The sequence below is a fragment of the Amia ocellicauda genome, chromosome 8 (genome assembly GCF_036373705.1).
Source record: "Amia ocellicauda isolate fAmiCal2 chromosome 8, fAmiCal2.hap1, whole genome shotgun sequence".
Classification (NCBI taxonomy): Eukaryota; Metazoa; Chordata; class Actinopteri; order Amiiformes; family Amiidae; genus Amia; species Amia ocellicauda.
Genome location: NC_089857.1, coordinates 45,317,580 through 45,341,231, shown reverse-complemented (window position 1 = coordinate 45,341,231; position 23,652 = coordinate 45,317,580). Strand labels below are relative to the sequence as shown.

At 50.4% G+C, this 23,652-nt stretch overlaps 1 protein-coding gene across 3 annotated transcripts in view; it reads right to left on the bottom strand.

The window, feature by feature from the left end:
• Positions 1-1,527: 1,527 nt before the first annotated feature.
• Positions 1,528-23,652, bottom strand: part of tnpo1 (transportin 1) — a 35,128-nt gene continuing 13,003 nt past the window's right edge. The window contains exons 6-25 of one of the 3 annotated variants that reach the window (XM_066711655.1): positions 21,285-21,418; positions 20,875-20,956; positions 20,281-20,403; positions 18,844-18,962; positions 18,104-18,164; positions 17,553-17,721; positions 17,149-17,301; positions 16,633-16,858; positions 13,044-13,215; positions 12,651-12,737; positions 12,253-12,360; positions 11,993-12,151; positions 11,671-11,758; positions 11,436-11,534; positions 10,407-10,502; positions 8,160-8,235; positions 6,619-6,718; positions 6,439-6,513; positions 6,113-6,247; positions 1,528-5,165 (exon numbers count right to left, since the gene is read on the bottom strand). In XM_066711655.1, coding sequence (XP_066567752.1) covers positions 6,140-6,247; positions 6,439-6,513; positions 6,619-6,718; positions 8,160-8,235; positions 10,407-10,502; positions 11,436-11,534; positions 11,671-11,758; positions 11,993-12,151; positions 12,253-12,360; positions 12,651-12,737; positions 13,044-13,215; positions 16,633-16,858; positions 17,149-17,301; positions 17,553-17,721; positions 18,104-18,164; positions 18,844-18,962; positions 20,281-20,403; positions 20,875-20,956; positions 21,285-21,418 — 2,235 coding nt within the window. In that variant the 3' untranslated portion in view covers positions 1,528-5,165; positions 6,113-6,139. Of the gene's footprint in view, positions 5,166-6,112; positions 6,248-6,438; positions 6,514-6,618; positions 6,719-8,159; positions 9,558-10,406; positions 10,503-11,435; positions 11,535-11,670; positions 11,759-11,992; positions 12,152-12,252; positions 12,361-12,650; positions 12,738-13,043; positions 13,216-16,632; positions 16,859-17,148; positions 17,302-17,552; positions 17,722-18,103; positions 18,165-18,843; positions 18,963-20,280; positions 20,404-20,874; positions 20,957-21,284; positions 21,419-23,652 lie in introns of those variants that run through there. The other 2 variants (XR_010817632.1, XM_066711656.1) reach the window with 2 other exon arrangements.

Sequence of the window (23,652 nt, the reverse complement as noted above, 5' to 3'; positions counted from 1 at the left end):
CACAGTTGTGTGTCCGGGGCGTCAGTCACTCATCACTGGTATACAACCCTGACAGTGACACTCACCTGCTCCCATGCCACGGCACAAGCACGTGGTCTTCCGGTCACCGCGGTTCATCAAGGCAGGGTTGGTCCTCAGTCACCTGACTGTACGGACAGCAGGGAAGCAACGTGGGAATCTGGAGACACACTGAAGGGACATGGGAATCTGGAGACACACTGAAGAGACGTGGGAATCTGGACACGCAGTGAAGAGACGTGGGAATCTGGAGACACTGAAGAGACATGGGAATCTGGAGACCCTGAAGAGACATGGGAATCTGGAGACACACTGAAGAGACATGGGAATCTGGAGACGCACTGAGGGGACATGGGAATCTGGACACGCAGTGAAGCGACATGGGAATCTGGAGACGCACTGAAGAGACGTGGGAATCTGGAGACACACTGAAGAGACGTGGGAATCTGGACACGCAGTGAAGCGACGTGAGAATCTGGAGACACTGAAGAGACATGGGAATCTGGAGACCCTGAAGAGACATGGGAATCTGGAGACACACTGAAGGGACATGGGAATCTGGAGACACACTGAAGAGACATGGGAATCTGGACACGCAGTGAAGCGACATGGGAATCTGGAGACGCACTGAAGAGACGTGGGAATCTGGAGACACACTGAAGAGACGTGGGAATCTGGACACGCAGTGAAGCGACGTGAGAATCTGGAGACGCACTGAAGAGACATGGGAATCTGGAGACACACTGAAGAGACGTGGGAATCAGGAGACACACTGAAGGGACATGGGAATCTGGAGACGCACTGAAGAGACGTAATTACTACAATTAAAACATTGAAAACTGATTTCTAGTAGTAGACGTGCATCTCGCTGTGATGAGTGTAACTGTGAAGTTCCTGGTATTACAGTGGAGATTAGGACACTTGCCCGGGGTGCGACTATGTCCAGAGGCGTGGCTGGACACTGGTGACCAAGCGGTTCTAGAACTAGAAACCTATTTGGAAATTAATATATCAGTCAATATCAGCCACAGCATCCCGCAGTTCAACACTGTTTCCACTGCAGCTCCGCAGATCTTGACCAGGCCGGGACTGGGATGGGATGTGAGACCGGGGAAAAGCTAATGTTGCTGCTGGAAGAGGTTGTCTTGACCAGTAGGGGGAGCTCACCCTCCCTCCCAGTACAGAGATGGGGACACTCAGAGGACCGGACTCCCTGTGGTCCTTAATAATCCCAGGGCATTCCTCTCAAAGAGCAGGGGCCGCCCTGACTCACTGCCCTGTCGCTGCACTGAACTGACATCCCCCCTAAACCCAAGCCTATGTTTAACTTCCCATTCTGTAGTTTTTTGACATGGCGGTGTGTGGCGTGCGTGTCGGTGCCAGGACCTCCTCACGCTCTCACTGTTTCCAGGGACCACGGTGTCCAGCAGTGAGTCATAGAAGGCCCTCCAGTCCAGAAACCCCCGGCGACGGCCCACCGGGCGGAACAGAGGGAACGCTCACACGGGGTTATGTAAACAATTTATTTTGAACAATGTACAGATCCAAGCAGTGATTAACACTCACATCTATCACTACATCATACAAATGTCATTACAAAATTACTACAGTACAATATATATTCTTTGCATGATCCAAAATATTTGGTGGCCCCAAAAAATTCTTTAAAATTCAGCAGCTTATCAAAAATTAAAACCATATTTCTATTCAAAATGAAGGTCTCTCATGTTAGCGTAAGTGTGAAGGCAGACTTCCAGAAAGATCAGTCAAGTATACACGGCTAAGAGAGCTTGGCTGGACGATGGGTCTGAAGGAGATGTTCTAACGTTACAGTAGTTGGTTTCTCGTTCTCAGAAACTTGGCCAAGTTTCCTAAAGCTTTTTTATTTTAAAGGCGAACTCCTCTTCAACCCCAGCTCTTGTTAATCATTCAATTCAATGTGTAAGGTGCTTTATTATTTAATATTTCCTCCAAACCAGCAATTACCTGCCCGCACCGATCAATTATGCAAGATCTCATCCTTAGCGCTCTAATTGAAGCAGCAGAATGAGTCTCCGCTGTAATCTTCCCTCCAGCTGACAAACTGGTCAATTTCACAACTGGCAGCGAACACAGACCGCCCTGTCTGCCAGGCCCACGCCAAGTGCCACCCTGTGCTCAGCGGACTGTGTTCGGGTTGACGCGGAGGGTGTGAAAGCACTGCGTCGGATACGATGGGTCCCGAATCCCAATTGCGGTCGTAAACGAATCGGTTTGTGAGACGTCTGGGAGGGGATCCGAAATGACACCTGTGAACGTCGCACGCAGGGTTGAAAAGGAGCTGCTTTTGTGTCCACAGTTAGACTCCTTCGAAAGGGAAGCTCAAAAGGAAAAGGCATATAAAACAGTAAACACTGACCTCCTGAGGTTTCTACAACATAAAAATATTCAAGTAGAAAACTACATCACGTAGCAGCGGCCATTTCTGTACAACGGCACACGGACAGCGTTTGATTCGGCATGTACAGCGCAGATAAAGCAAGCCGTGCCTTAGCATGCCCAACGAAGCTGGAATGTGACAAGACCGAGCATCACGACGTCAGACACAAACACGAGGGGAGCACGGACACTGGCGCTTCGTGTATCCCATGATGTCATATGAGTGTAGGGAGGTAATTAAAGAACACATGTATATATCTGGGGAAAAACTATTAGTAGAGCATTCATTATTGAACTACCAGAGTACGAACAGCCTGATACGCTGTCCGGCTGTCTGAGTCACAACCGCTTTGCAAATACAGAAGACAGACTTTGAAGGATGCTGAATCTAGTCTACCCAGACCTCGGACTATTCAGACACACGTCTGGATGCGAGCGTCTGTCAGATAAGCACTTGAGAATGAGGTCCGGCTCACACAGCGCAGAGCAGAGCAGGTGAGCTGAGGAGCCGAACCCTTTAAGAATCGTCCTCCGAGCCAAGGCGATGAATCAGCCAGCAGCAGCGAGAGACGCACCAGTGCTAGTCTCTAATGGGTTTAACACCGAGTCGCAGCGGCGGCAGCAGGCGAAGGTGTAAAGCCTCGTCAGCTGTGAAGGAACAAGGTCTGTGGAGAACCTACAGGCGCTCATGCATCCAAAGGTTTAAAATCATTAAAAGCTCAAATCAATCTAAAATCACGCTTTGCCATGCGCAGGGTTAAATCAGTGCAGTCGAGTACATCAACACCCCCCCCACACACACACACACACACACACACTACAGGAACATGCAAGGGTCTTCCGAGAGGTGGGGGTCCAGGGAGCACAGAGGACCGGCTCATCGGTTACAAACAGCGGCTATGGCTTCAGACGCACACGTGCGTGTGTGTGTGTGTAGATATACGGAAGTGTGTGTAATGGTGTTAAGATGGGGGGGCAGTATTGAAGGCCGAGCTCTGGCCAGCAGAGCATTCTGCGTCTGTATTCTCTAGCCCCCCCCACCTCCATCATGGGATACAGTCAAACCTAAAGTAGATCACGAAGGGCCAGACTGCCAGTCCCAGATTCACAGTATCAAACAATGCAACAAAATACACATTAAGGGGAGGGCAAGGGTTAAAGAAACAAGGGTTTATTCTGACAACATGGACCGAAAGAGCTGAAGGACCAACACAGAGCCAAATTAAAAACACGTATGAAGCAGGTTTCAGGATCACACCGTTTGTCATCCTCCACACGCCACCTGTTCCTCAGACGGGCTGCGAAGGGCCACCAACATGCGCAGAGCGGCGTCAGAGGACCTGCTCTCGACATCCAGGACGAGACGGACCACTGCCGACCACCGAGATCATGCTTTTCAGAACAGAAGGACAAACAGAGCCAGGCGGGGATTCCCCCCCCCCCGAGGACGGCGGACAGCCCCGTGATCCCGGACGGTCAGACACCGAGGACAGCCCTGGACAGAGTCCCTAACCACGCGGCTCGTAGAGTCTCAGAAGATCTGGTCAAGTCACTAGTATATGTCCATGCAGAAAGCACATCACATCAACAGCACAGAAGCAAAGTTTGCACAGGAACATCGGCCTCCCGAAATGTGCAGGTTACACACGACGATCACCTTAATCCTAAGAGTCCTACAGATATTTCAAGGCCTTATCATAACTAATGGACTTAAACCTATCCTTAGCAGAGAGTAAACTTCTATTGCAAAGTAAAGTTGTAGATTAAAATAAAGATACTTATACAGGGCTATGCCTCATTCAACTGAAACACAAAACCGGCAACACGCGACGGTCAATGCCGAGCACCCCCCCTCCGAAGCATGCGACTTTCCCCTTAAAGCTACTTCCAGTGACGACAAAAATCAGATGCATGTTTGTAGCTTTAAAACTGCACACGTTGAAAGAAGTCTTGGTCTTTAAAAAACAAAAACACACACAGGCTCGCCAAATGAAGCCGAAGGCGTTGCCCTCGTTCTCTCGAACCCCGAGATCGTGGGCGTCCTGAGCCGAGCGGCGCGGACGGGTGTCCATGATATGCAGCGGCAGAGAGATCGACTACTTCCACAAGGCTGTGGGTCTGGAATACATGAACGCTAGCAGTTATCGTCTCCGTCTACCGTTACTGATTGACTAGCCGTGTCCGCGGACGACACGCATCACAAGCACAGCCGAGACGCCGGGGCAGCTTCGCGGCGCCATCTTCATTTCATGCAAAAGTCTACAATCCCCCCCCCGCCTTAGACTCGTTAAGATCAGCCAATACTGGTTCAATAAATCCATCTCTCACTCCCACTTGGTGCCAAATCGTCTGAATCTCGCACTCAACCCTGTGGTTTAAAGCCAGTTATTTACTACAAAAACATGATCATCATCATTAGAATTTTATTTCCCCGAGGTTTGTTTGTCTATTTCCGTTGGTACTAATGTGCTCTGGAGTCGGACGTGAAATCTCTTAGTTGACGTCTTCGTTTCTGATTGAGTTGTGAAAAGATTAAGATTTCCTCCCTCGGATGCTCTGGGTGTCCCCGTGGCCCCGCAGAACAGAGCGCCGGCAGACGCCCCCCTCCCACCCCGCCCCGGGGGGTCCCGTGTGGTGCTGCTCCCCCCGCTGGCCTTCCCTTCCCCCCCAGTAAGGGTCACATTGTCCCTGGGTACAGAGGCTCCCCGATGTCTCCCGCAGTGAAAGACCTGCAAAAGCACAAACATGGGGGTCAGCGGGCAGTGAGCAGGGCACCCCCAAGCCCAGCGCAGCGTCTCGTCACAGCCGACCAGGTCCCTCAGAGCTGCTGAGACCAGAGACGCGTACAGAAAACACTCGGGGCTTGGATAATATTCAGTTTGTGGGCCGACACCTGGCAGACAAGTGCAAGGTATTACATGTGGGTAACAAAAATGTCCACTATAATTACACTATGGGAGGAATAGAACTAGATGAAGTAACGCATGAGAAAGACCTAGGAGTCTATGTGGACTCCTCACTTTCTCCATCCAAGCAATGTGGGGAAGCAATAAAAAAGGCAAACACAATGTTAGGGTATATTGTCAAAAGTGTAGAATTGAGAACAAGGCCAGTGATGTTCAGACTGTACAATGCACTAGTTAGAGCTCATCTGGATACTGTGGACAGTTCTGGGCTCCACACTTCAAGAAAGATATCGCTGCTCTAGAGGCAGTTCAGAGAAGAGCAACCAGACTTCAAAAACAGACTGGATAGGATCCTTGATCACTTAGTTATTAATGGAAACCAAACGAGCACGATGGGGCCAATGGGCTCCTTTCGCTTGGACACTTTCTTATGTTCTTAATATCAGACACTGCTCCAGTTCCCTCCTCGCCCGGCACGACAAACACGCACAGAGGAACTGGATTTAGCATCTACTGAAGCCTACTGTGCTTAAGATCTGGAGGTCCAGGCTGGTGTGTGTACAGCAGCAGAGCCAGGGCTGTACTGCCAACACAAACATAAACCGCAAGACGGGATGCCATCTGGACTCACACTTCCACAGCAGCGTCACAGCTGATTTACAGCCAATCGAAACACGGCAGGAAGGGTTATGGGAAAACTCTCTAAGCGTGTGAACAGAGACATGCTTCACACAGCTCTGGACGAGCGAGAGGATGGAGAGGACACTTACCCCAATGACAGGCCCACGAGGAGACAGTTACACTCCGTAATAGGCCGCAAGCCGCTCCTTGAGGGGCAGAGGGAACTGGTCCGAGAAGCGCCTCCAGTTCTCGTCGCCCACCTGGTTCTTAAACCCGTGGAGGATCTGAAAGGTCACACACAGGTTGGGGATTTACACAAACACAGAGACTCGCCGAGCAGAGACAGACTCGGGGCAACTAACCCCTGACATGGACAACACACCTGTCTGAGCACAGACTTCCAAATAAGGAAGTGGGGGACAGTGAAGTACAGAGGACATGTAACTCAAATGACGCCATGACAGAATCTCCTTACCTTGCAGAACATGTCTCTGAGGTCGTCCTTGGGACTGACCCAGGAGGCGACTGCGTCACAGAAGAATATAAAGTCCTGAAAGACAGAAAAGATCAGATTGCGTGATTCCTGAGAGGATACACTCGTCCGTATCCTGCAACGCCAGTCTTTAAAGTGCTTTGAACTCATATTTGCCATCACCTGCACGACGCCTCCGGGGTTGACGCTGATCATAGTGCAGATTCCCCGAAACGCCGAGTCCTTCTCCTCGTTGTCCCTGATATTGCGCAGGGAGGTGCACCTGGGAGTCGGAGAACCAAGGCGTTTAAGATGGGAAAGGGCCTCAGACGGCCTCTCCTCACTGACCACATGAACAGACAACAGGCAGAGACGGACACTAAAGGGGGCTATCGATGCTTTTAAAAGAGTCACAGGGCGAGACATCGTGGAGGCTCTTCCTGCATTTTAAGATTCTCTCTCTCGTGAAAAAAATAGTTCCTACGGCAGCTGCTGAAGTCTACATTTATATCAGAATAAAAGATCTAAAGACCCTGAGGCTAAATTACACTAGATGTGCAAATGTTGATTGAATACATGTAAAAAATACATTTAAACTTAATATGAAATGATTTTTTATTTTTGTCTCTGCAGTAAACAAATCAACACCTAAACCTTGAGAACTGGGACACAAGCATGTGAGGCTCAGTTAGACGCGGGCTGTGGCCGCACTGTGGAGACGGCTGCGTCTCATATCGGTGCCAGATGTCCATAAAGCCACCGTCACTGAACGAGGACTGGAGCTCAAGTCGGTTTACAGCAGGAGCTCCTAGTGCTCGTTAACACAGCCCAGATTAACAAGCTGCCTCTTTATCACACACATCGTGCTCATTCTTGGTCGATTTGCAATCTGGTAATGTGACCCAGGCCAATTACAGGTGTGTCCTGAATGCGTCAGGTTGGGAAGGAGACTAACTGGGACTGGAGTAGCTGCGTACCGTTCAAAAGCTTCACAGCATCACAACTACTTGCATGTTGGGGGGGGAAAGCATTAACTCTGGTGGACAACATAGGCAAAACCCACCAGACAACATGTTGTAGACATGCACAGTAGAGAGAAGGCATTAAGTCTGTAATGTCTCTTGAGGTGGAGCTTTTATAGTGTCCAATCATGTCTCTACTGATCAAAAAGTAGCCTTAGCTCGTTAAGTCTTCATTGGAAACAAGACATTACTGCAGCACCGTCTGTACACCACTTACTTCAGAGACTAGAGAAGTGCGGGCCGGACATTCGTAGACAGACATGCATCAGGGACAGAACTGTGGAGGACTGATAATGCTCTCTGGGCAGAGTAACAAGACTGTCTTCGAACCAGCAAGCATGTGACAATCTTATCCCATGCATTAATTAGTTGTTAGCAACAATAAAGACGACAGAAAATAAATTTTGAAAACAAAATAAACAAAAATCAATATATAGATGAAGGTTCTAACTGAGGAAAATCACAGACCTAGGGAGGACAAGATTAGTCACATGGTTGACAATGATTAAGGACTGTTACTCTCAATAAACTTAAAGTAGCTTTCAAGAGTAAGAGTGAGAGAGGAGAGAGAGGAGAGAGAGGAGAGAGAGAGGAGAGAGAGGAGAGAGAGAGGAGAGAGAGGAGAGAGAGGAGAGAGAGGAGAGAGAGGAGAGAGAGAGAGCGGAGAGGAATGAATTAAATAAAAGATTGAATAATACACACCAGGGTCTTATAAACTGCTGTAGCATGGGAGCCACCTCTTGAGGACAAACGTAACCAAGACGACCAATTGTTATTGCTAAGGTAACGCAATCACGGTTATACACCACCAAACGCCAACCAAGACATGAGCAAATGAGGGGAAAAATAAAGAAAAAAACAACAAATAACTCAGAAACAGAAATCAACAGAATCTGTGTATGATAATAAACATAAGAATTCACTAGCGCTGATCATTACTGCCCCGGCTAAGGGCATAGATATGGCACTCTAACACAAACAGGGCGTTTGAGGGAGAATGCTTGAAATGCAACACGGAGGCTTTAATTGGAAGGCAGGTCGTTAGCTACTTCAGAGATTTTACAGGCCCAGCTTCAGTATAGAATTGTGGTTTCTGTAGTTTAGTCAATGTTACCTGCACCCTACTGAAGCTAACTGGGATGATTTGGTGTTGCAGGAGCAGTTTCTCTGGGTTATGTCTGGAAGCAGAACATGTCTTCCTTCATTTGTGGATTTTTAAGCGCGATTCTGATGGCCGAATTGACTCTGAACAGAGATGTCGTTGCACTCTCAGTTTTCTCCCTTAAACTCACAAAAAGGTTAATCTTTCATAAGAAAAAAATGGTTTAAGGATTACTCCAAGCCAACTACATGGAGGACACTAAAATCCAGCAGATTCAAATGAAGCAGAGGGAGACCTAATTAAGAGACACAAACTATGCAACATTCTCATTAAAACAGGCATTTATGAACAGTCCAATGACACATGCAGAAAGCAGATGAAGCTCATTAGAATCGGGTTCATTGCAGGATACGCTGATCCCCGGGGCTGCGTTCGTCTCACACTGCGGGTCTGAAACGCTGTCAGTGTGTCGCTCTGTGAATGGCTGGCGGGAATCGAGAGATTTGACGATGGAAAGCGGGAGATTGTGCAGTTCTGGCGATTTGATCCCAGACGATCGGGAAGACGTGGAAGACGACCATGTTTTAAAGTCTTGCCAACAAAAATATGACTCATCTCGGTTTCCCAATGTGTGTCCTTCCATTTCACACTGCAGAGCTCGACTCACCACTCGGCACAGCAGTGCCGTATCTGCGCATTTCAGACAAGCTCTACAGTGTGGAAGAACACGTTGTGTACCAATCAGAACAGGAACGATCAGTAATGGCATTGGTGTGTTTTTTGGTCTGTTAAGACTTTTTTTAAACTAAAGGAGAGCATTTAGACCTTTAAATAGATACATCTGTGAAGCTAAACGCTCCTCCTGCCTCAATTCTGGCCGATCCCCAGTCCTCCTGGGAAGCGTCCGTCTCTGTGTCGGTGTCGATTATGCTCTCGGGATGACCCGCCAACACACGACGGTGCAGACGCCAGAGAACGGTGCCCCCGGATCAGATATCCTGCATTAAACATTTGCCATCCTTAACTAAATAACATTCAACATCTATTGGCAGATATGCATTCACATTTAAACAGTAAATAAAACAAACAAGAAAGAAACAAACAAGAACACACCTAGATGCCCTACCATCACCCTAACAGTCAGACTAGAGCCGCCCTTACTGAGCGTGCAGACAGCCGGCTAGGTATTGGCATTTCCTTTGTTTTAAATCAGGGCAGACCGTTACTGACTGCCATTTCTTGGGAACCCAAAGGTTAAAGGTTGAGGATAAACACTGCTCTTTACAGCAGAGTGACTGGAGATCGATGCCAGTTAAGCATCTGTTCAAAGGGTTCATCTGCTCCTCAGACTGAGCTCGTTTGTTCTGCACTTATTACAAGGCAATAGAAAGTGTAATTAACATGTTAAGGTTTAGAATATGAAGTCAACATGTACATTGACAGGGAGAGGCTGCTGTCTTTCACAATTAAAGATTCAATCAGTAAGTCAATCAAGCAGCACACAGTCCTGATTTACAGAAGAGTGTTTAGTAAATACCAGCGATGCACAATTACAAGCTTCAGTCATAATATATACGCATGCACGTTTGGGTTTGTTGTCTTTTTGAAGAAAATAAGACCTCGACTTAAAGCAGGGGCTTGTGGTTCATGCCCGGCCCTCTGAACGGCGGCCGACTGCAACGCAGCGGCACTGGGCCAGCAAATCAATCAGGCCCTGAAGCTTGTAAGTGTAGCTGGGGAGGTTTAAATTAATTAGAAAGCAATCAAGGTTGAGCTCAGCCCCCGCTGTGGCGCTAACACAAACACATCCCTCAGCGCTCCCAGCTCGCCACGCGCAGCTGTGGTACCTGTGTTCTCCAACAACGTCTTGGGGGTGTTGGGCCGGTTAATGATCTCCACCAGCTGGTGCAGCACCATGGGAATGTAGGGCTGCATTTCAGCTCCTGGCGGGAGAGAAGACAGCTCTGAAACGGCAGCGGTCGGCCCTCAGGGGACAGCCCCGGCCCACAGCAACGCCGGCGGTGCGGTGAGGACGAGCAGAGGGTGAACACGCCCAGCCCGCCCTCACCAAACAGCACCGGCCCACAGAAACACGGGGAGAATAAACGCGCTGCGTGGGGACACTCGGGAGTCACACATCTCCAGAGAAACAGAAAAGGGGAGTCTCAGATCAAATCATTGCGATTCCTTCAATTGGGACACAGTTAGACAATATGAACACACTCCTGACTCCCAATCTACAACGACCTCAAGACACACAGCCCTCAAACCGCAGGGCCAGGGTTTTAGTGAATATTGTCTGAGAAACAGGGTGTGAAATTCATTTCTGTCAGGACAGGAGACAAATGCATTGGCAGAGGCATCCCACACAGGGAGGGCTACAGGAAGGGCATCTCCTAACAACGCTGTAAATCATTCACGACTTCACCGGAAGATCCACCGGAACAATTCTGAGAAAGTGTGAGGGTTCGACTCTCCAGTGTCTCAGCTGTGTTTCTGTGGGTGGAAACGCACGTGGCACAGCCCCTCCCCCCCCGCCCCTCATCTCCACACGGGCTCGTTACGCAAGACGGCTATTGTGCCAACAAGTTTTCACTGTCGCAAATTAGAACTAGCAGCTGTCAAGACGATGGCATCCAGAAGCAATTATCCCAAACCTAGCTGCTCTGCTCACGGCAGAAACACACACTGGGGCATCAGGAAAAAAATGAAATACACACACACACACACACACATACACAAAGCACAAAGAGGCAAATATCTAGGGATAGACTACATTAAACACAATAGGGAATGGTTTACAATAAATTAGGAATCTCTGTGCTCGGCTGCGCGGTTCTGTCCGGGCCCGTGGGTTCCCTGCGACGAGTACATACCCATCTGAATAGAGATCTCTCCTATGGCCCATGTCGCATTGTTGCACACGGAAATCAACTCAGGGTTGAGGTTTGTGCCCAGAATTGGCATGAAATCCGCTGTGGAGCAGAAGAGACACAGAAACTGAGCACGGCTGCATCTCACCAGCGTCGACAGCCCAAGTCTCGGGATCGATTGAACACGCTTGACCAAACACGCGTGTCGGCCTGACCCCGGGAGCAGGACGGTACGTACCGATGCAAGGCTTCACGTGCTGGAAGCAAGCCTTGGTTAAGTCGCCCAGCAAGGCGAATGAACTCTGCCGGACCTCGGGCATCTTGTCCTGAAAGAAAGCGGACAGGAGGACGGTCAGGTGACATGAGCGGTACCGTGGAGCCGTGCGATGGGGTGGCACACTCAGAGGGCGGACACCGGCGGCACCGCTCAACACTCAACTGAGCACTGTTTCCCAGCGCTGTGTTCAGTCCCAGTGACTCAGAGGGTTAACCTAGTTGTGCCGGACCAGACCGCAGCCTCCCTGCTTCAGACTGCGGACGGGGTGCAGACCGTGCCGTACCTGCATGCACTGGTACATCAGCGTGAGGATGTTGCTGCGGGCCACCAGCTGCTCGATGTTGCCCCCCAGCCCCTCTGCCAACCCGCTCAGCAGGTCCAGCGCCACGATCATGAAGTCCTTGTCCGGAGCCTCGTACTGGTCCGGCTGGGCGTTGTGCAGCTGCAGACAGAGAGGCGTTCATTCAGGGACAGACACTTCATTCTCACACAGGTTCACAAGGTGGTGCCCAATGGATGCGAGAGAGAGAACCAGGCGCTCACCATGGCCTGCGCCAGCGTCTTCTGCACCAGGTTGACACAGCGCTGGTACACCGGCTCACAGTACGGCAGGAAGCCCGACTGCAGGGCGGTGGCCACGGAGGACAGGCACTGCGGGAACAAGGACAGGACCCCCAGTCAAGAACCCACGGACTGGGCATGCTCACAACCACGCCCCGGGCACTAACAACCCCCCGGACACACACAACACAGCACGGGTCACATGAGACGTCAGATCGATGCCTCTATACTTTGGCTCACTAGAATTCAGACCAAATCGATTGATGATGATGATGATGGTTTTTGCGGCCATCCTGTCTCTGCTCGCTCATCTGATCTAAAGTCGGTCTGCTCCCGATCCTGACACGACCCGGACCCGGACCCCCCCAGCAGCAATGTACCTCCAGCAATGGGAACAGGTCCTTGTCTTCATCCTTCAGCTGGTTCCACTTCTGAATGAGGGGGGGCATCAACATCTGGATGTACTCCTGCAGAGGAAGAGACCATCAACAGTTCTTATACACACAGCACATCTGGAGCAAGAACGGGTCTCCGTTTGATCACCAGCAGAAACCCATCGGCTCACAGAGAGCCGTCCAGTGCAGTGCGATGTGTCCAGACCAGCGTCTGTCCTGCATTCAGGACAGAGGATATAGCGTAGTTTCTTCAGTGTGCACAGTACAGCGTATACGACACACTCAGCACAGTGTGTATGATAGACTCGTGGACAGTACATTGTACTCAGTGTGTTCACTACAGCATATACGACACACTCGGCACAGAGTGAGACTCACGGGTTTGTTGAGGTGGTGTCCCACCGAGTCGGCCAGCGTGCCGATGGCGTCGTACAGGATCAGCAGGTTCTTGTGCTGGTACTTGCTGAAGGCGAACACCAGCGTGTCCAGGATGTAGGCCAGGTAGGGCACCAGCTCGGTGCAGGCTTCCTCCTCCAGCGTGGCAAACGCACTGTGGGTGGGGGAGACATTAATACAGTGACCAACACGCACACGGCACAGCTGGACAAAGACACACTGGGACACAGAGGCGGCACAGAGCGCTGTGCTGGGGATGAGCACAAGGAGCTGCTGATTCTGGGTACATCGAACCTCTTCAGCTGTGTGACACATGGCTCTGCAGTCCAGCTGCTGGTCTGCTGTGTGGAGGATCTCTTAACGTTTAGCTTCTTGAAAACCGGCAAACTGTACCAGAAACTGAAGGTGTTTTAAACTGAATCCTGTGTGTGAGAAAAGCTGCGCTCTGATTTATCCCTGCAGCAACTCACTGCACTCACGTGCCTGACCGTGAAAAGGCATTGCATGTGCACACACAGACACACTCACTCACACACACACACACACACACACACACACACAGACACAGACACAGACACACTCTCACTCTCTCTCTCTCTCACACACACGCAGACCCATCTCTCAGTGAATGTTTGGTCCCAGGCCTGAGCCATTTTACAGTTCATTTTACGACTGCATGGACAGGCGAGGCCCGTAGGGAAGGACACAGTCCCTCATCCTGGCATGTCTGTGTGGATGTGGATTGTGAGCTCAGAATCATGCCTACGTGGGAAGCTCAACACCCCCTCCACAACACAACACAGCAGTGTCTCTCCTGGGCTGGGAGAGGACACAGCTGGCAGTGAGACAGCACCAGTGCGACCCAGCTGGAGTGGGACGGGAACACAACACCGCAGCCAGTGATGACACGGAGAGACCGATTCAAAATGTAAATAAAACGACACCATTTCAAATTGATAGAAGTAACATTTATGTTCTACGCGGCTCCACAACACGCGGCCCTGACCAAGCACGGCGTCTGAACGCTGATGGGGGCGACGGGCCAGACGGGAATCGTCCCGACAGGAGCTCCCACAGCCCAGACATCAGGAGTACATTAAACTCTCACGGCTCGGCGAGCTTCCACAGATTTCATCTCTTCCTAAGTGCTTTCATATGTTGTTGCACATACAAACTGATGCTTGTTGGCTTACCTTGGCAACTATAATGGGCATTAAGAGCTCTTTCAACCATCGTGAGCAACAGAACCCGAGAAATATGCTCCCGTGCGTCGCCACAAATGCTTCCCACGAGAGCACAGCGCCAGCGAGAGCGGACTGGGTACGGGGGGCCCAAGCGAGAGCGGACTGGGCGGGGGGGGGGGGCCCGAGCGAGAGCGGACTGGGCACCACAGCTGTGCAGGGTTGACACAGGGGGCCGCTCTGCGACGGGACCGGCCCACACTACAGGAATGGGGGAGCCGGGCGCTGCCGTCGTGTGTTTAAACGCACAGGGGGATCAGAGCGTGTTCCTCTCAGCACATGAAACGCACGGGCAGCCTGGTGTAGAGATGCTGCCCCCCAGTGGACAGCAGGGGACACCAGCTCCTTCTCACAGAAGAGTCCAGGAGGAGCAGAGCTGCCCAGCTACTGAGGGGCCACAAAAATTATGCAAAAACTACCACAAATAAACACTGAGCAGGGGCTGAATGTTTTGGGGGGCACAGTCTTAGCAGTATTTCATGCCTTTAACTTCATATTCTAAACTTCTAAATGTAAGTGTACTTTAATGTACTGCTCTACACACACTCGATATTATTGATCTGCTGTGTGTTTTGTGTTTCTGATACCAGTTACTGTCGCTTTGTTCTGGAGTCAATCTTACGGCATGATCAAACTTGTCTATTTCTAATTGAAAAATCCTTAAAAATGAGCAGAATATATTGTACAAGCTGTGGGATCAATCAGGTAATCAATATTATTGCAATTGAGCTTTTTATTCCCACCTCACCAGTAATGACTCTGAACTCCACCTCCTACCGGTCTGAGCCTCACCGGTGCTGCCGCCGACACTGCAGCTGCGTCAGGGAGACTCGGTCTCTCTTTGGACATTAGTCTTCCCTGAACGGGCCCTCTCTACTCTCCTCTCCTGCCAGCCGATCTTCTGTCTCAATCAAATATCTGATATTGTGAATATTCTGCTCTGCATCCTCACTCAACACACTATTTTTGGTTTTGAAGAGGACCAGACCGATTACTTGTAAAATGTTGGAATAAATTATTAGACAGAAAATAGAGGAGCATCTTAAGAGGTCCACTTGCATCAATGTGGAAAAGTGCAAGGTAATACATGCAGGTAATAAAAATGTCCACTATAATTACACTATGGGAGGAACAGAACTAGATGAAGTAACACATGAGAAAGACTTAGGAGTCTATGTGGACTCCTCACTTTCTCCATCCAAACAATGTGGGGAAGCAATAAAAAAGGCAAACACAATGCTAGGGTATATTGTCAAAAGTGTAGAATTGAGAACAAGGGCAGTGATGTTCAGACTGTACAATGCGCTAGTTAGAGCTCATCTGGATACTGTGGACAGTTCTGGGCTCCACACTTCAAGAAAGATATCGCTGCTCTAGAGGCAGTTCAGAGGAGAGCAACCAGACTTATTCCAGGTCTGAAGGGAATGTCCTACTGAGAGACTGAGGACCTGAACCTTTTCACCCTGGAACAGAGGAGACTACGTGGGGACTTGATCCAAGTCTTCAAAATCATGAAGGGCATCGACCACATCAAACCAGAGGAGCTTTTCCAGATCAGCAGGGACACACGCACCCGGGGACACAAATGGAAATTGGGCTTCAAGGCATTCAAGACAGAAAACAGGAGACACTTCTTCACACAGAGAGGCGTCACAATCTGAACAAACTCCCCAGCGATGTGGCTGAAGAGACAATTTGGGAACATTCAAAAGCAGACTGGATAGGATCCTTGATCACTTAGTTATTAATGGACACCAAACGAGCACGATGGGGCGAATGGGCTCCTCTCGATTCGACACCGTCTTATGTTCTTAAAGCAAACCATAATTAAGTTTAGTCACATCTACATGCAGTAGCAGATCACACTGTATGAACTGTAAGTGAACTCTTTAATAATGAAGATTGAGAGCAATTTATGCTGTGCAGCCCCAACACACAAAAGCATTGAATAACTACTTCTGAAAACAAGTTTTTGTAAAAGCACATTTATAGAGACGCGTGTTGTCACTGCCTGAATCAATAGTATGAGAGATAAAACACCTGTATTGCTTTCTTTCCTTCAATATTGTTTTACGCAGACGGCACACTGATTACAGACGGAACATGACCACACAGCATGACATTTCAGGTAAAAAAAAAACATTATAGGCTACTTGCTGTTAATAAGCAAGATGTAGTAAAATCCCCAAACAAACAGAGTTGTGCAGAGCTGGTTGTAATAGTGCGTGTTGTTCAGTGTGTGATGCACCGGACCTGCTGCCGCACACAACACACAAGAGACACTGGCGGCTGCGGGTACTTGATGACACGTGTGCGCTGATGAAGCGTACCTGCAGGCGGCCTCTTGCACGCGCTTGTTGCCGTCCAGGATGCGCTTCAGCAGCTCCGTCATCAGGGGCTTCAGGTAGGTGTCGGGCGGCTGGCTGACCACCCAGTGGGCGTAGCGGCTCAGCGTCCAGCAGGTGATGGAGCGCACCAGGGCCTTCTTGTCCGACAGACACTGGACCAGGTGCGGGATGAGCTCGGGCAGGTAGGGGATCATGCCCTGCATACAGCCTGCAACGGCAGCCAGGGTCAGAAGTCAGAGGGCAGGAGAGGAATGTGGCCGGACACTCCTGCACTTACACACGTGGGATCAGTGTCAGGACACCGGCACCATCTAAAACCACGATGACTGCAGGAATGAGGTTCTGTTTATTAGGTTTTGCTCACACCCGCTCCAGCGAGAGGACGCTGCCCCTCAATGGCCTCTCACTCTAAAACCCAGTTGCCCCTGCGGACGGTGCCGCCCACTATCGGCCGATTCCCCCTGACTAGAGCCGCCCCCGCTCTGCCCCGCCACCTGCCTTCAGCGATCGCCCCGAGCACCAGGATGCCCGACTCCTTGATGACCCACTCCGGGTGGAACAGCAGCTCTTTCAGCAGCGGCAGGATGTGCAGGAGCAGGTCGTCCCTGAACACGTTGGCCAGGACGTCCAGCGCCGCGGCTGAGCACTTCCCTGGAGAGGGTGAGAGGGAGTGAGACAGGGTGAGAGGGAGAGAGGGGACAGAGACAGAGAGAGGAGACTAATCAACCGTTCTGCTTCAGACTGGTTCCTGCTCATCTCCCATGGCTGGGCTGTCACTGGGGACTATGTTCGGGTCTACAGGCTCACACAGATGATGCTCAGAGACGGGGAGAGATTCGCCCGCTGTCTCCAGGGGATGGCAGCCCCGCGCTTCACCACAGTGACTGGGGGGAGGGACTCACGCAGGTTCCAGTCCGAGATGGTGTCATCGTCGTCGTCCAGGTCATCGTCATCCTCCTCCTCCCCGGCGCCATCCGCCTCGTGCTGCTGCGCCACGGTGCGAGAGCGGTGGAAACGCGGTCGGATGTCCTGCTCGCTGTCCGGCACGGCCTCGTCCTCCTCCACGTCCCCCTGTGGACGGAGGGAGCACAACGGTGCCAGTCAGCAGTGAGAGAGAGAGAGAGAGAGAGAGAGAGAGAGAGAGAGAGAGGGGGGAGGGAGAGGGCCACTGGGCCCCGCGTGAGAGGGACACAGGACACGGCTCTGCTCCACAGCTTTAATCTGCACAGCTGTTCCTGTGTGGAAAAGAATATCTTCTGAAGAGCAGGAGCGCCTGGGGATTCGGCCTCCTTTTCCTCCAGACTGTCCTCACAGCCCAGACTCCTGCACCGCTGTCTCCGCAGAGAGGATGCGACTGTCCTTCACTGTCCACACTGTCTCTATAAGACACCGTTTATCACAAAGGATAGACACAGCCACACCGACTGATTAAAGAACAACTGGTTGGGCTCACCTTCAGGAGGATAATGTCAATTTCCGAGTATTTCATTCCATTCACCAGGACGGGAATCAGCCTGAAAGGCAAAGAGAAAAATCACCGGTGATGGGATTGTCACATGATCCAAAATGACAATTAAAAACAACACCTGGGGACAAATCTGAAGTTTATTACAAATGTAACGCAAGCAGTGTGACAATCGATCGGGCAGAGCACGCGAGTGCCCAGGATATCAGTTCTGCTCATAAAACAACGCTGTTGTTCGGCCGTGGGGGGTAAAAAGAAAATCAGAATCGCAATTAAAGGGATGATTTTAAGGGTTCATCGTCTAACCTAATGACATGTTGTCAAATTAGATAAACTGCCACCCGGAGTGATCCTCACAGAGCACCCTCCCTCCATGCAGCACTATCCCTCCCTCTCTCCCAACTCTGCCTCTCCAGCAGCCCCTTGGGTTATCGCCTCTGGCAGGAGCTGGGGGTGCAATGAACATGGGGTTGTGGCCCCTTCAGGGAAGAGAGAAGAAGTCTCAAATACACCCCGAGATCACGACAGAGATATGAATGCGCGCGTGTGTTTGTGTGTGTGTGTGTGTGTCCGTGTGTGGCACGTGTCCGTGTGTGTGTCCGTGTGTGTGTGTGTGTGTGTGTGTGTGTGTGTGTGTGTGTGTGGCGTGTGTCCGTGTGGCGTGTGGCGTGTGTCCGTGTGGCGTGTGTCCGTGTGGCGTGTGTCCAGGCGAAAGGCGGCGAACTCACTTGGACAGGTGTCCACAAAGCACGTCTTTACACACCGGCTGCTCAGCCAGAGTCAGCCAGAACTCGCAGGCCTCCAGGGCCACGTTCTCGTCAGGGTCCTGGGTCCGCTGCAGCATGTACTGCGTGGCACACGGGATGAGACGAGCACAGGGAGAGAGGAGGGTGGTGTGTGAGTGTGTATATATATATATATATATATATATATATATATATATATATATATATATATATATATATATATATATATATATATATATATAAGGGTCCTCTTGACATGCATTAGTTGAAGTTTCACAGCAGCAACGGATGGAGTCGAGCTGAACTGGCCGGACAAGACAGCTACAGCCTTTAGAAGGAATCTGTGCCTCAGTGACGGAGGGTCACAACAAACACACACTGACCTCAGCATGACCCCCAAGAGACGCTCACAGCTCCCCACTGATGAGGGCCTCGGGGTCATACAGAGCCTGTCACCCCCCCAGCCCCAATATCCATCGCTGCTTGGCGGATTGCAGACACGCTCTTAAGAGGAAGTGATTTCATTAGAATTCCATTATCTTCATTTCCAAAGACATCCAGATGGAAAGTGCATTCATTATTGTTATTAATTATTAACACAGTTTACAGCGATACTGAAGCACGAGGCAGCCTCTCGGTAACGCAGCACTGCATCTCCATCCCACGACTGCATCTCCATCTCACACACTCTGGGTATGTATTAACTCAGTTCAACAACAGTGTTGTTTGCTTGCAAAACAGATCCGTCTCATTGCTCGGACTGGGGCTTTCTAATAAGCCAGAACATTGTAATTTCTGTGGACCCATCTGCTCTTGAGGGTCAGAAAAACCTAGAACTTCCTGTACCTGTACATACAATTATCTTCTCCAGGCCTAGCAGGTCCTCCACTGAGCTCACTGAAGCACAGTGATATCACACTCGGGGGTGAAACAGAGGCCACTATGTGAAGAACGCAGTCTACACTTCCTCCACTAGGGGGAGAAGAACAGCTACATCTCTGATTTAATTTCATCTTCACTGGCTCGACTAGGCAGAGGAAAAACATGGAGGGGAACTGAAACAAAGATGCTTCACCTCTATAAAGCACATTGTAAACAAACATGCAGTGAGAGGGTCTTGTCTTCTGGCATGAGTCACCCCCCCACACATGCCAACTGAACCAGACAGGGCCAGAGGGGGGTAAACAAGTCTCTGGATGAATCGACCCCAGGGGCCGGATTGTGTACCATGCAACCCTCTCGCTTCACGGCACATTTCCCCCAGGCAGCTGTCTCGTACAATAAATAAGCCTGTGTATGGTTTGTCTGCCTTTCTGGAACACAAACACAACTTGAACCCGCCCTGTGGATCTCAGGGCGACACAGAGCTCAGCGGACCGGGCAGGACCGGACCACCGGGGGAGGGGATTGAACACGTACCTCGATGATGTTGTGCATCTGGGGCAGCAGCCGGTCCATGCGCACCTCCAGCAGCATGACCAGCGCGCGGCACACGTTCTTGCGGACTTCCGGCTCCTCGTCCCCGGCCAGCGCAAACAGGTTCTGCAGCAGCAACACAACACAGCTCAGCGTCCCGCGGCCCCCCGAGGCGTGAACATGTAGCAGCTCCATAACAGCAGTGTGAACATGCATCTAAACACGCAGCGATCTGTCCAGCACACGCACTGCACACATCTACGGACGGTGCGGAGTGTAGCATTCTATCAGTACATATGTGTATACATACACATACGTGTGTGTATATATTTTACACACACATGCACACACACAATATATGTTCATACATACATAACTATAGAATATACACACACACACTTAGACAGATAACATCTGTCAACCTAATTTAGACTCATTGCAACGCTACACGGCTCTAGTGTGTCGACACTTCCACTTCCACATTCAGTTTCTTACTTTACTCCTCAGTGTCAGTTTGAACGATGGAGCTCCTGCAAACAGAGACGTGCGTTTCCCACACAAAGGCGATCACTGTGCCGGGATCGATCAATAACTCACCTCGATGAAGGAATCGATGTGCAGCATGAGGGCTTGAGTTCTGCTGATGATGAACTGGTTGACACACGCAACAGCATGGGACCTGAAGCACAAAAAACACTTGATTAAAACTTCAAAACAAAATACACACAATACCTACGATGCGTTTAAAAAGTTGTTGCCATCAATCACTGTCATTGCATTGAATAGATTTAATATTGTGCTTTGCCAGCTTCCAAAACAAATGTGTTGATTTTCAGCCCATTTTCAGACCAAAGCATGGCTTTCCTGTAGTAGCATAGAGCTACCATTCACAGCACTCGCAATCACACACAGAGCTACCATTCACGGCACACTCAGCAGCACATGGAACTAACATTCACCACACACACGCACACACGCACACTCTAAGCGGATCAGTGAGGAGTTACCTTATTTTCGGACTGCTGTGTTTAAAGAACTGCAGGAACTTGGGGATCATGATGTTGAGCGGCCGGTCGAGGATGTCGCTGTCCAGGATCTCGGCCGAATCCTCGCAGATCTTCTGCAGAGCTCCGAACGCCCCCTGCAAACAGACACGGGACAGCGGTGACTCTCTGGACTGTCCTCGGCCCGTCTCCCCCTGCACAGCTGACCGAGCCTCACACCAGGCCCAGCCCAGCCTGGGAACCCAGCTGGACAGATCCGGCCCAGCAGGACCTCCGCATGAACAATAACCATGGATTACTGCACCAACACTTAATTTCAAACAATCAAAAAGAGAGAACATTGCAGGAAGCACATCAAACTGTAACCTGACATTAACTCATGACCAGAAAACTGTACAACTTGTACTAATAAAATAAATTCTGCCAGTCAACAATTTTCTTTACGCCCCAAGAGCAACCCCACACTCCCAGGCATGGCCAGGGAACAACCCCACAATCAAAGGGACGCCCCGGGGGCAACCACGCACCAGGAGAGTAACCCCACATTGCACACTGCCCAGGAGCACCCCCGCACCAGCACACAGGCCCCGAGAGGCCTTTAACAGGCAGATCGCTCCGGTGCAACATCAGCTACATAGATGGCAGCCTGCTCAGTCTGTGGTGCATCTGGTTTACAGGCGTGTTATTTGTTATCTTTAAATTAAAAGTCGCCTGTAACTCAGGGAATGCATGTAGCTCGTTTAAATAATTACTGGATCTGAAATGCACCCCCCCTCCCCATCAGTAATGAAATAACTATATATGAAATATAGATATGAAACCTCTAAAAGCTGTACAGCGTTTCAATGTGAGCAGACAAGACAGGCAGTACTAAATAATGGAGCTCAGAGCCGCGACCTGGGCCGTGTCTGGACTCGTCACGCCTGCCGCTCGGGGGTCGGGGGTGAGAGCACGTATAGGAGACGAACTCCGGCTCAGAGGGAGTTTGTGGTGATGGACAGAAGAACACAAAGGGTTTCAAACTACCTTAAATCCTCAGCATTACACATCTGCATCTCTCCTCAGCCTAAATAAAGCAATAGCGAAGCAGCTATAAATGTTGAGCGCCACCTGCTCCGGTCTTTTAATAGCCGTGGGGGGCCGGTACTGTACAAAGCGCCAGCACAGCCATCCTCCTCCAGATCCAGCAAGGCACACAGCAAACGCAGCAAACACACAGAGAGATCACTGCTGACAACCATGACTTCAGAGCAAAATACTATAACCCTTGAGCTTCGTACCGTGTGTTTCTGCTACGGTTCTGCTATACGATCGATAGGACCAAACCGTTAACCTGCTGTGGGGCTCAGCCTTTCCTCTGACCCGAGATCTTGGCCACACGAATCGGGCATCAATGCGAGAATTTCATCGTGTAAAGACAGCTGCCCCTCGAGAGGAAAGCAGACCTCTGAGCAGGAAACACACAACTGCGGCGCTTGAGACTCTGCCGTCAATGGAGGCCATTTTGAATCAGCTGACAGGTTTGGCTGAAACTGAGCTGCTCTTCCTCAGTACCTCACCCCACTGGTGTAGAGGAGAGAGATCATGTTTAAATATAGTATTGTGTATTGATTGATAGATTATAGTAATAATAATACTGCAGCACCAGCAACAACCGACAACTGTTCTGACCCGACACTCCCTCCTGCCAGCCAGTCCCCCCCCACACAGCTTCACCACAGTCACTTCCTCCTCCGGGTCCACGGCCTTTATGTCTGGCACAGAGTCTACCCCCCCACAACGACAGCTGATGTAATCACAGCGCTGCACAGGAATTGAAGACAGTCCACAGGTTCAGACCACCCCCCATTTTATTGCAGGAAATGTGTGCAATCATCCCTGCGTTAATTATTGATGCAGCAGCATAAACTAAAAGCGGCTCATTTACAGCAGGACGGGCCGCTCCCAGTGATCAACTCTGCAGTGGAGAGCAGGAGACGAGGGGAGGAGGAGAAGCGCTTTCTCCGTCCGGTGGCAGCTGTACGGCAACACCTTGACCGCCGTGCTCTGGTCATCCTTCACGTTATCAGTCACGCTTCACTGTGGGTTCACGGCGGTCATCGGGGTTTGTTCCACTTTATTTCAAATGAACTGTGTTTATTCATTCCAGGGTTTGTGTTCTCGCTAAAGGAAACATTTCGGTTTACAGTTTCCTACCAAACCAGCGATTCCAACAGAAGGAGGTTCAAACAAACGACCCACACAAGCGATCTGGTCTAATTGCGCAGCGCGGGCTCCACTGATCTCTCCTACCACAGTGGCCTGTGAACCACATTTCCTTTTGTACTGAGACGGGCACCGAGCGACAACAGAGACAAGGCACGACAAAGGA